The sequence below is a fragment of the Nelusetta ayraudi genome, unplaced genomic scaffold (assembly GCF_046127955.1).
Source record: "Nelusetta ayraudi isolate G7.1 ecotype Tasmania unplaced genomic scaffold, CSIRO-AGI_Nayr_v1 ptg000277l, whole genome shotgun sequence".
Taxonomy (NCBI): Eukaryota; Metazoa; Chordata; class Actinopteri; order Tetraodontiformes; family Monacanthidae; genus Nelusetta; species Nelusetta ayraudi.
Window position 1 is genome coordinate 3430 of NW_027466326.1, and position 12569 is coordinate 15998.

Below are 12569 nucleotides of genomic sequence, written 5' to 3' on the forward strand. Positions count from 1 at the left end.
TGCAAAGCTGAACAAGAATTGAAATCGTCTTTCTACTCCAGTGCTTTCCAACCGGCGTTTGGGACGCTGCGCTCGCTGCCCTCGGCAGCCTCACGGAGTCACACAGGCAGCTGCGCCACCAGTCGGGGCGGGTCACAGAAGTTTGTTTCCCTGGTAAATGAGTAACAACGTTATCTACCGGGCCTGTTGGTGTTTAGGAATCAGCAGGTAGATGTCAAGTGTAATCACCAGAGGAAAAACCTTTGGCCCACATCGGGTCAATATGGAATTCGCCTCCATTCCGACAGGTTGATAGTGGGATTTTGCCGGTGGTGGGGATGGGGGGGGGGGGGGGGTGGTTGGCTTCGCAGTCACCGGCTCTCTCATGCGAATGACGCAGGTTTGCTTACATCAGAGCTAACGCTGTCTCAACCGTCTCTCCCTCTGTCTGTCTGTCTGTCTGTCTGTCTGTCTGTCCGTTTCAGCCGTACGGGCCGACCGCATGCGCGGCGGCCGCAACAAGTTCGGCCCCATGTACAAGCGCGACCGGGCGCTCAAGCAGCAGAAGAAGGCGCTGATCCGGGCCAACGGGCTGAAGATCGAGGCCATGACGCAGGTGATGCAGGCCGTGCCCACCGACCTCACCATCTCCTCCGCCATCCAGAACATCCACTCGGCCGCTTCCAAGGGCCTGCCGCTGGGCCACCACCACCACCACGCCGGCCACCACCATCACCACCACCACCACCACGCCACCGCCGGCGGCCACCACCACCACCACCACCACGGCGCCGCCGCCCTGCCCCCCACAGACTACGACCGCAGCCCCTTCGTCACCTCGCCAGTCAGCATGGCCATGCCGCCGCACGCCGGCAGCCTGCAGGGCTACCAGGCGGCCTACGGACACTTCCAGGGCACGCGCACCATCAAGTCCGAGTACCCCGACCCGTACACCAGCTCGCCCGAGTCCATCATGGGCTACGCCTACGTGGACGGCTACCAGTCGGGCTCGCCGCCCAGCTTCCCGCACCTGATCGTGGAGCTGCTCAAGTGCGAGCCGGACGAGCCGCAGGTGCAGGCCAAGATCCTGGCCTACCTGCAGCAGGAGCAGGCCAGCCGGGGCAAGCACGAGAAGCTCAACACCTTCGGCCTCATGTGCAAGATGGCCGACCAGACGCTCTTCTCCATCGTGGAGTGGGCGCGGAGCAGCATCTTCTTCCGCGAGCTCAAGGTAAGGGAGACGTCACGTCGATGTGATTCGATCAAACCAAGCCAACGGTGAGGTCTCCACTTTTCATCCTGAACATCCAGCTGAGCAGCCGGTAGATTTCAGTGAGCCTCGACAGAGATCCGGCAGACGGCGCATTTTTCTACGCTCTGTACGCGGCCTCCCCTCAAAAACGTTCAGTATTTGCTTCCTGCCAAAAGTGGCGCTCTTGTGTGACATGTTAACGCCGAGATGAAAAACGAGACAAAGGGGAACGTCAGGACCCCCATTGTGCTGCCATAAAGGGTTGTAAATAGGCAGTTCTAAAGTGTTAGAACTGCCTATTTACACAGAGGACTTCAGAGGATGAGTCAAAAGTAAAGGTTGGAGTTTTTTTTCTTTTGTGAGTTGGGGCTTTAACCAAAGGATAGACATGAATGATTGTGTTGATCGCTAAAGTGATTTCAATCAAATGGGACCTTTGATTCTTTTCACAGTGACTCTGTGGGTCTTCCACTAAATGAACTGGGAGAATTCATCATCATCTAGTCCGTCCCCTGCTCTGCTTTCCATAGGCCTTCAAATACCCCCTTTGTTATGCACTCCAACACACTTGAGAGTGTGCAGGGGTCACTGCTATTTGATGCTCTGCCTCGTCCAAGTTGGTGCGCGACACATTTCCACCGCCCTTGTGAAAACTTTGACAATGAGCTTTCACACCAGCCGAGTGTGAGTGGGAGCAGGAGAGGTTGAAAACACAGAGCGCCGCCCGTCTCCACTTAAGATACCCAACCAATCTACAGCTGATAACCGATCCACTGAGCGAAGAAATACCTTAGACTGATGAGCAACTGGGAAACGGAGGTCACCCTGGTGAAAAATAGCATGATCTGAACAATGTTCTTCATCGTAAATTCACTACGGCAGTGCAAACAACCATCCGTACATGAATATTTCAAGGGGGTGAGAACTCCTTTGTGCCCTTGTGGCTTCACTTCCTGTGGACTCGGGTTAACGTCCGGGTCGACATTGAGAGATCGTGCGATTACTTTGCCCCTCCACCTGCTTCCTCGTCCCCTCGTCCTCCTCCTTTCGTCTGCCTGCTTGCGCCACGTTGCATCGCCGACGGCCCGGCTGCATATTCATGAGCCCGTCGCAAAGTAAAATGAAATACATTAAAAAAAAAAAAAAAAAAACCCAAAACATTTTAATCCATCCAAATATTTAATATCATTTTCTTTTTCAAAAGGGGCGTAGAGACGATAAATGCAACACCACAAAACAGAGCCAATTACGACACCGAGACCGAGAGTCCTTGAAAAGCGCGTGTTGACATTTAGCACGCGGCGCTGTTGACATTCTCCGCATCCCGCATTTTTCAATTCAGCTGCGGCCCGCTGGAGCCTCTCGCTCGCTCGCTTGCAAGCATGCACGCGGGCGGGCGGGCGGGCGGGAGGGAGGTTAGGGTGCGCTCGTGGCAGGGTGTGGCCGCGCCTTAATAGCCGCTCGCCTATTAGCCGTAAGTGATCGGCTCGGCTCGGCTACAAAGCCTCCCTCTGTCCTCACACCCTCGTCCTAATTCAATTACCCCGGCCACTCGTGTCCGTCACTCCCCCGGTTTGCCCGCTGAATGAAATGTCATTACGCTCGCCTAATGACGGCCCGCATTACGGCCGGCTTAATGGGGGACGGAGACGGCCGCCCGTCACAAAAAGAGAAAAACCCTTTAGCCGAGCACCCGTCCACAGCCTCCCCTGTTCACACGGTTTGAGGTGGTTGGGGGGGTTGGGCGGGAGAACATTTTGTTAAAGCCGCGGAGATAATTGCACTCAAACACCCCCTTCTCTTGTGTTTTTTTTTTTTTTTTTATATGTAAAAAGAGCAACCTGAAACACAAATAATAATAATAACAATGATGATGATGCGCTGGCTGTAGCTCCAGGAGATTTTCCCACACAGTCCGCTCTCTCTCTCTCTCTCTCTCTCTCTCTCTCTGTCTAGCTTGTTTCTCATTAGTAAGTACTGCTAGGCACTGCTGATCCGAGCTGAACGCGGTGTTAGCGCTCTCAGCTGTAGCGGGGGTAAGCACGGAGCAGTCGTATTGATCAGCAAGCAGCAACATTTCATTTAAAATAATAACAATTAAAAGTATGTCAAAGATGCTTTTGAGGTTTTCTCCTCCTGCCTGAGAATGATGGTGCATTCCATTGCACCGTGCGTATCAGGATCCCACAATTCCGGACTAGCTAAAAAAAATTAAAAAAAAACTCAGAGATCAGATCAGAAATGTGGAGGAATCTTGACAACCCTGAGGTCACAATTCAACAAGGCCGCCTTCTTTTGTCAGTCTTCACTGAAAAAGCTGTGCGTTCCAGGCCTGCAGCCTGAACCTGAAAGTAATTAAATATACGTCTACATATACGCGTGCTCTGTTATCGCATGCTAACCACCATCCGTTATGTGCTGCTATGGGCTAACGGTGGCAGCTCCAACCATAGACGCATCTCTCTCTTACATTCCCAACGACGAACCAACCAGTGCCTGCTCACCCCGAGGTGCGGAGAGCTCCAAATTTGACCAAAGACGCAAAAAAAACATTGCTCTTTTTATTCCTACTATCACAACTCCGTCCAGAAAGATGCGCTCGGCTCTCTGTGGCACCGGGAGCCTGACCAACCAGGACTCGTGTCGTTCATTTCCATAAACGCCGCACACAGTCGTCCTGCTCTCCGGCTGCCTAACACGCAACTTTTTTTCACTGGTTTGCGCCTGACCTGTGACATCTGTTTGTGTGGAGCTCCGTGACAAGCGGGAGGGGGGGGGCAGAGAGCCAGGAAGCCCGAGCGCAGAATCAAAAGTTTGTCGCGGGAGTAGCGTGGCACTGTAGGAAGCTATAAATACGCTTCCATCCCTCTCTCTCTCTCTCTCTCACGCACAGACACAGACACACACCGACACACAGATGCATACCCACATTAAGACACAGACACCGCTCACACATAACACACAGGCCCCGCTCACTATTATTAGCCCGGTAAGAACAAAAGAATTTCTCTGGTAACAGGGCCAAGCCGGGAGGGTGTGTGCGCGGCAGTTGCCAAAAAAAAGTGTTTTAAGATCCAGCCTCCATAAGTTGGCCTCGGTCACCGCGCTCATTAATGTTAAGCTATTCGGAGTAGCCTCGGAGAAGTGCTCCCCAATATTTCTTTTCTTTCCTTTCCCTTTTTTTTTTTTTTTTAGTTGTTTTTTGCCCGGCGTGGCACCGCGCCGCTGATTTTCCTCACCTCTCGCTGGGAACGAGACATGACGTGAGAGACGGTTTATTCGCGACACCTTTGACGGGAGGAGAGCGGGGGGGGAAGGGGGCTGGGGGGTGCGGGGTGGGGGTGGTTTCGCCCGGGTCGACCGCTTATTATTCGAAAGCCCGAGTTCTGATTAGTTTAGCAGCCAGTGAACTCATTCAGTTTTTTTTTTATGTGTGCGTGTGTGTGTGTGTGTGTGTGTGTGTGTGTGTGTGTGTGTGCAGGTTCTGGCTCTGTGTCGTGATGACTTTATTTTATAACAGCTTGAGACAGCTGAGGACAGGTGCACGTGTGTGTGTGTGTGTGTGTGTGTGTGTGTGTGTGTGTGTGTGTGTGTGTGTGTGTGTGTGTGTGTGTGTGTGTGTGTGGAGGTCTGTTTGCACTTGGACATAAAACCTTTTTGGTTTTTTTTAAGGCAGGTGTGTTGCCTTCAGAGAATTTGTTACAGTTTGGGCCAAAAAAAAAAAAAAGTCCTTCTGGTTTCAGCATGTAAAAGCTCTGAAAGGTTTTTTTCTGTTTGTTTGTTTTTTTAAATAGAACCCTCTGCTTGTGTACAATATATTTTCCTGCTTCCAAAAAACAAATTCTGTTTTAATCAGAAAAACAAACAAATAGGCTAATATTGACAGATGGATATTTGGTAGTGGAAAAAGGTTTTCAGACACCCTTAAAATTTTACACAATCACAAATATTATGATGAAATTGAAATATTTGTATATTTTGTGTTTCAAAAGTGGCTGATGCTTTAAACAGACACAAAAATTGCAACTCCTGGATGTGTGTGTGTGTGTGTGTGTGTGTGTGTGTGGACCTTGCTAAAACACTCAGTTTTGAGTGCACATGGAGACTTGGAGATTTCTAATGCAATATATTGAAAATGCATTGGCTGTTTTTTTTTACACGCCTGGGGTATCCAAAAACATTTTTGCCTGGGCTTGTGCGTCTCGTATCTTTCAAGACCGGTTGGCGAGGTCAGAGGTTTTTTCTTTTTCCACAAATGTCCATATAGAAACACATCCATTTACATTTTTAGGCCAACGTGTTTCTGTTTTTGTATTTCTTACTGTAGTTCATGCAGCCACTTTATCAACCCTGGCACCAAACCACCGACCAACAACAACCCCGAGCAACTTTAAAGACAAACAGCTCATCAGTATGAACGCAGTTTTTTTTGTTTGTTTTTTTGAAGCTTGCTATTACATTGTTTTTTTTTAGTACAGCTGAAGAAATAACAACAAATCGTGGCAAAGTTTTGAGAGAGTTGCCTCATAAGAGAGAAAACGCCTGTATCAGACTGCAAGGAGAGTAAAACTCTAAACGCACTTCTGTAGAATTAAAAAAAAAAAAACAACAACACACACACACACACACACACACACACACACACACTACTGAAGCTTGTATTTTTTTTTATTTTTTTTTTTTAATAGTGTGCGCAGCCTTGCTTGCATGTGTGCGTGTGTAAGAGTGACTCATACCGCGGCTGCTCCAGCGCTGCCCCTCTCCTCCAATTGTTCCAGTTTGGGGATGGCTGGCCCCGGCTCCCACCGCTAACACAATGAGAGGGGAGGATTTAGCAGGGCAATCGGGAATATTGATGATTCATATGTTTATATCCTACCTTCCTACCTCCACTCCCTTTTGCACACGCCATCTCTCGCCACGCTCATCCACACACACACACACACACACACACACACACACACACACACACACACACACCACCCCCCCATCCACCTCCCCCGCTACCTCTCCACACTCTTTAGTAAAAAGGATGTGTGTGTCCAGCACTGGGACAGTGGGCCCTTTTGTGTGCCTTGTCAACACTCAACATTCAGACTTTTGATGAGGTCATGGAAACGTTTGCAACAGGCCAGATACACTAAGACCATCAGATTGTATCCCCCTCAACCCAAAGAGAAAACACACCTTTATTACCATGTGAACCATATGAAAATGCTCTGGGACTCTGTTTTTCCCAGACATTTTCTGTACCATCACCCCTTTGTCACATATGCAGAATACTAGTTTGAATACTCATATTAGTGCAGTGTTGTACATCAACGCATGGTGTCTGTGCTTTGTAAGCAGCAAGAGAAAAGTCCATCCTTTACTCTTTTTTTTTTTCTTGCTTCAATGTCTTAAACTCAAACGTCTGGCAAATGCTCCCTTTTGTGATGTCACCAGGGGAACTGATTCCTCTCTCAGATTAGTCCAATGAGACCAAATACTCAATTTTAACAGGAAGCCGCCACCCACAGTTTGGGGTTTTGTTTTTTTTTTTTCACAGCAGACCGTTGAGGAAGGTGAAGTGTTTTTGGATAATTCATCCTACAAGCTGTTCTTCCCGAGTCTGGAATGAAAAATGAAAAACCAAAAATGAGTTTTAAATGGGACTCCCTTAAGGCAGATTTTACCTTTATCTGAGAATGCTCCTTCTAATCGTGTTGCAGTCAAATTAACACAATTTATTCCATACTTTTAAACAAATTCTATATTTTAGTTTTTTTTTTTTTTTTTTTAAACTTGAAGCATTTTCCTTAAAACGTGCTGGGGAACATTTATTTTGTTATTTATGCATTTATATATTTTTTTATTTAATCTTAGTAAATTGAAATGACACCATTCTTGTGGGGGCACTTAGTGGCTGTTAGGTCACATTTACCAAAATAGGATTTCTTGATTTCTGATTTTGCTAGCAACCAGTGTTCAAAAACCCACGTCAGACTGGGACTGGGATCCCGTTTTATTGCTGCGAGGATGAAACATGTCGAGAATTTGTCGGCGGTAAAAACGCTGCCTGACCGTCTGCACGGATCTCGAGCGTCCAGCTGACGAGAGCCCGAAGAGAGCAAAATAGCCGTGACGTTTTGAAATGTGGCTTGTCTGTTTGTTTTAGCCATCCAGGGACAGATTCTTCAGACAGGTTGTTCAGGCTACTCTGCCCCCCCTCCCCCCCCCTCAACCCACCGCCACTTTTTTTTCTTTTTTTTTTTTTTCCCCCTCCTTGCTTTTGTCTTGCCGCATGTTGCACGAATGGCAAAAGCAGAAGCGAGGGCCATTAAGTTGAGGAGGAACTGCATTAGAAGTCTCGTTCCCTGGGAAAGCTCCCAGCTGAGATGGGACTGCCATATTGGATAAACAGATGGCCGGGGAGAGGAGAGGACAGGCGAGGAGAACAGAGGTGAAACAAAGAGGGGAGATGAGAAGAGGAGGAATGTGGAGGAGAGGGATGGGGAAGGAGAGGGAATCACAAAGAGGGAGAGGTGCTTTGCAGGGGGTGATGGGGAGGAGGAGGAGGAGGAGGAGGAGGAGGACCGTGGTGGTTTTGAACAGGAAAGTAAGGCAGATTTGGGGAGAAGCCAAACGCCGGCTTTTGGCTTTTTAATCCGACTGCTTTCCGCCCAAATCAAATTCAAAACATGTTTTCCTGCGATATGAAATATTGATTCTTTTCCACACAATTATAGAGGCTCCTGCAAACCAGACCCACCCTCTGACATTTCGACAAAGTCTCGGGCTCGCGCCTCGGACCGGATGCGTTTGATTTTATTTCACTTTAAATAAATGATCATGTTTTGCCGGTAAACTTTGCCTCCCGATGATTTGACAAACAAACAAATGAAAAATGAATCGAGAAAAGAGGAGATGAACATATCGAGCATCAGGATTCAAAGTCTCGGGTTGGTCTGAATGTTCAGTCAGTCAGTCAGTCAGTCAGTCAGTCGGAGGCTGTGACAGATCCCCAGGGTGGTTGGGGGGGGCGGGGGTGGGGGGCATTCAACATCTCACACCTGAATATTCTCCACTTATAGATTTACCTGAGTGAATAATGTAAGCTGCTCTGAAGCTGTTCCCCCCCCCCTCTCCACACACACACACACCCTCTCCCCTCTCCGCCCTGCTGCATAATTTCGACCCCGCCATCCGCGTCCATAAATATTACATGAATTTACTTTGGTGAAATTAGACTTAACGCCACCGCCAGTCCGGTCCACGGAGGAGGGGCCTTTTTTCTTCTTCTTCTTCTCCTTTTTTTATGGCCCATTTTCTGCAGTCTGCATCGCGCTCGTTGAAAACACACCACAGAGTCCTCTTAGTGACCTGCGCAGGGGCAGTGTCATTGGCAAGGTGCAACCAAATGTGTGTGTGCGTGTGCGTGTGTCGCTGACCTGCCTTCACCGCTGATTGCGCTTCTGCTTTTTCCCCCTTCACACCCTATAAAAGAATGGAAATTAATAAGCCGTTTTAGGCATGATCTGTGAACCCTGCTAGTGGTATCGCCACACACACACACACACACACACACACACACACACACACACACACACACACACACATAGACTCTGCGCCTCGGGCTGTGATGTCTGCCTTGTCATAAAGGTCAACGGTCCCCTCCCAATCCCCCCCCCGCCCCCCTCGCTCCACCCCAGCACCAACCTCCCCTACTGACACCCCCCCACACACACACCGCCACCCCCCACCCCCCCGCCTCGGTCCTGACAAACTGCGGGTGTGATGAGGTTGGCGGCCGCACGCAGTTGGCAGAGATTTGTAACCGTGTCTCTGCTCCATTGCATTTGAATTATTCTGCAGCCAGCCTGGTGTCGCCCCCCTCGACCCCCACCCACCCGACTCACACACCAAGCACATACTTGCTTGACCTAGCTGACAAGGTGCGGAGGATGCAGGGGGGTGAGGAGGGACAAGGGGACGGGGACGGGGGGGGGGGGGCGACGCGGGAGAAAAAGGCGTGGAGTTAAAATGAGTTAGGAGGCGAGCGACGGGATGGAAGGAGCAGAGGCAGGGGGAGAGGAAGAGCAGAGGAAGAGCGAATGATTTAGAGTGAGAAAGTGACCGTGCGGAGAGGAAGAGAGCGGGGGGGGGGCAGGAGTCGGAAGACGGAGCGGACGGTGGAAAGGAAAGGGGGTGAAAGGAGTTGACCGTGAGAGGCAGACAGAGAGAGAGAAACACAGTGAAGGACATCTAGGGAAGGACAGAAAGAAGGAGGGAAATGAGGAGGAGAGGAAGGTGGTCGGGGGGGCGGTGGAAGGGACAGGACGGGGGGGTCGGGGGGGGTCAAACGGAAGATGAACAAGGGGGCCGCGTGAGGCGACGACCAAGGGCACCAGGAGGAGGAGGAGGAGGAGGAGGAGGAGGGGGGATTGGGGGTACGGTGAAGGACAACAGTGGAGGAGGAGGAAGAGGAGGAGGAGGAGGAGGAGGGGGGCTAGCTTGGGGTGGGGTAGGGGTGTAAAGGGGAACAGGTGGAAGGTTAATGGGCCTGGAGCGGATCCACCAGACGCTCCCGGTCTTGATATATGGGCCGGGAGGGTGGTGGTGGTGGTGGGGGGGGTGTGGGGGGGTGGAGGGGGGGCGGGGGTGGGTGGGCTGGTGGAGGGTGGCGGGGGGGCGGCTGGTGCCGGGCGGCGGCTTTCAAAGATATATTATTTCATTTGAGGAGCAGCAGCACCATTCTGGGCCAACCTCCGCCAGCACCAGCAAACCCCCCACAGCTCAGCATTTGTCCGGTGATAGATGACACCCCCCATCCCCCCACCCCCCCTCCCCACCCAACACTGTCCTAACACACACACACACACAAACACACACACGCGAGCAGAAGTACAGTATTGTCACCCCCACCTCCTCCGCCCTGTTACGTGCAGGTGTGTCTTCCTCGCCGCCCCCCCCACCCCACCCCCCCGCTGCTATTTTCAGTGATCCGTCTGATCGCTGGGTCAGAGCTGGAGGGGGTTTTTTTTGGGCTGGAAGGTTGCGAGGGCGGCCGGCTGGGTGGAGGGGAGATCATGAAGGCTGCTTTTCATTCATAAATTATGGAGCACTGCAGAAGACATTCCTCTTATGTCCTTTTCATAAATACTGTAAAATGACCCTTCAGAAATTTCTCCTCAACCCCACCCGGACAATACGGAAAAAGTCAATTCCTTTTTTTTTTTGTTTTGTTTTTTGTTTGTTTTTGGAATCGTGGATAAGACCGCCTGACCTGGATTCCGACAGACAGCAAAGAGTCAAAAGAGTGATCAGGTTTTTTTTACATTTTCAGATCAGCTTCACCATGTTTCAGTTGTCCCACCTCTGATGTGACTGATTTTATTTTATTTATTTATTTTAATTCTGTGTCCCCCTCATGTCCACTAGTAGTAAGTAGTTGGAGTGAGCGGCGAGACACTTTTCCACATACTGGTCGCGGCCTCAGAGGTCCAACCCCAAAGGGAGTACAGTCGCACGGAAGGAAGACTGGAAAGTTGTTAAAAAAAAAAAAAAAAGAAGAAAAAAAAAAAAAAGATTTAAGGTCGTCCGTCCCACAGGAGCGGCGGCCATAAGGGGGCGACGGGGGGGCCGGGAGATTTTAGCATGCGCAGAGTCTGCTCATCTACTTGTTGCTTCTTTGATGAGAGGATGAAAGGCTGTCGTGAAGCAGGAGTTTACGGAGCTCGGAGCAGTGATGGACTCTGGTGTAGTTACCACCTGGTCTGGAAAAATCAACCAAAAAAAACCTGAAAAGTAGAGAAACACCAAAGGTGGCAGTCACGCGGCGCACTGGATGCTAACTGCTTTGAAATGCCATAAAAGGAGAAAAATGGTGTGTTCCTTTCTGCTCAGAAGCAGAGTTTGAGTGAGGTGGTTGTGTCTGCTTTGTTGTCGGTATTTTAGCCCAGGAAAATGCAACTCCAGTCTGTGAGTCACTTACAAACATCATTTTTTTTGTTTTTTTTGGCTAATGCAGCCTTTTGACTTGATATATTTATACAAATGCAGCGCAACTGACGGCAGGCTGTCTGCTGATCCGCCGGTCCTGGTCTGGCCGCGGTTAGCTAGCTAGCGCTAACAGGAACGAGTCAATAAAACGGCTTAACAGAGACGAAGAAACGCAACTCTCGAGTCAGTAAAATGACTCTCGAGTCGTTCGAGCACTGGCACATCACCACTTCATACCGGCACGCTGCAAGATGGTTTGCGTTACAGACATGGCAAAAACAGGCCAATAAAAGTCTTAACGCACACATTTTCAGCGAAAGTTGCCAGAATTCTGGGTTGTCGAGTTTCCTTTGACTTTCCCACCTCAAAGTCTGACTTGCTGACTGACTGACATTGTTACTGCGTTGTAGGCTTCCCCCTGTGGATTTATTCTTTCTGTGTGCGTGTGTTTAAAGCTTTACGGGCGCATGTTCGCCCTCCCCTTTAAAACACTGACAGCGTGTAGCCGACATAAGCCGACAAAAGAGGAAAACCAACAACCTGCCTCCACCTCCTCCTGCAGTTTTTCATTTTCAAGCAACTTAACGCAGCCTGATTCGCATTTGTGAGCACTTTGGGCATTCGGCGGGGAGGAAGAGTAGCTTGTGTTTAAGTCTTGTTTGAGGACGATCAGCGTAAAAGCCTTTTTTATTGGCAGGTCACAGCGCTTGTTAAGACGGAGGCGCAGGTGACTGAGGGTGCCGGCGCTGTTAGCCCCACTTGTTTGTTTCACAAGTTTGGCAGCAGTCAGTCAAATCAGCCCGCAGTGAAAGTGGCAAAGGGCGACAAATAAAAATAAAGAAACAAAGTGGATTTTTTTTTTTTTTTTTTTTTTGGGGGGGGGGTGCGAGGGGGCGGTGGGGGTTGATTTAGTTAGCGCGGCTGCTAACAAATCAACTTCCACGGGGTGGAAAACACTTTACGCACTCCGACAAAGTACCAAATAACTTGGTCCCTCCCGGTGCTGCGGTTACGAGCCGCGTCCAATCCAGAGCCTCGGAACATCGCTGCGGGGGAGGGGGCTGAGGGGAGGGTGAAAGAGGTGGCGCTAGCAGTTTTGCTAGCAGCCGAGAACAAATGAGAAGTAATGCTCATAAACGCTCCGGGTGCTCCGGCGGGGTTCTTCACTGACGGAAGCTGCCGCTAGAAAATACAGACAGACACAAGTGGTGGCACTTGGCTCCTAAATAGCCGCCTGCTGATTGGGTTTCCCCCGCGGGGTCAGAGAGCCTCGCGCCGACCCGCGACCCCCTAAACTAAACTCACCGCACGCAGCTATGCAAACCTGTCAGCCCATCCGTCTCGCCGCTTGTCATGT

The 12569-nt window shown here is 50.2% G+C and overlaps 1 protein-coding gene across 1 annotated transcript in view; it reads left to right on the top strand.

Moving 5' to 3' along the window:
- Nucleotides 1–386: 386 nt before the first annotated feature.
- The window catches only part of LOC142882437 (nuclear receptor subfamily 5 group A member 2-like), a 28200-nt gene continuing 16017 nt past the window's right edge, over nucleotides 387–12569 (top strand). The window contains exon 1 of the mRNA XM_076017179.1: nucleotides 387–1210. Coding sequence (XP_075873294.1) covers nucleotides 482–1210 — 729 coding nt within the window. The 5' untranslated portion in view covers nucleotides 387–481. The remainder of the gene's footprint in view (nucleotides 1211–12569) is intronic.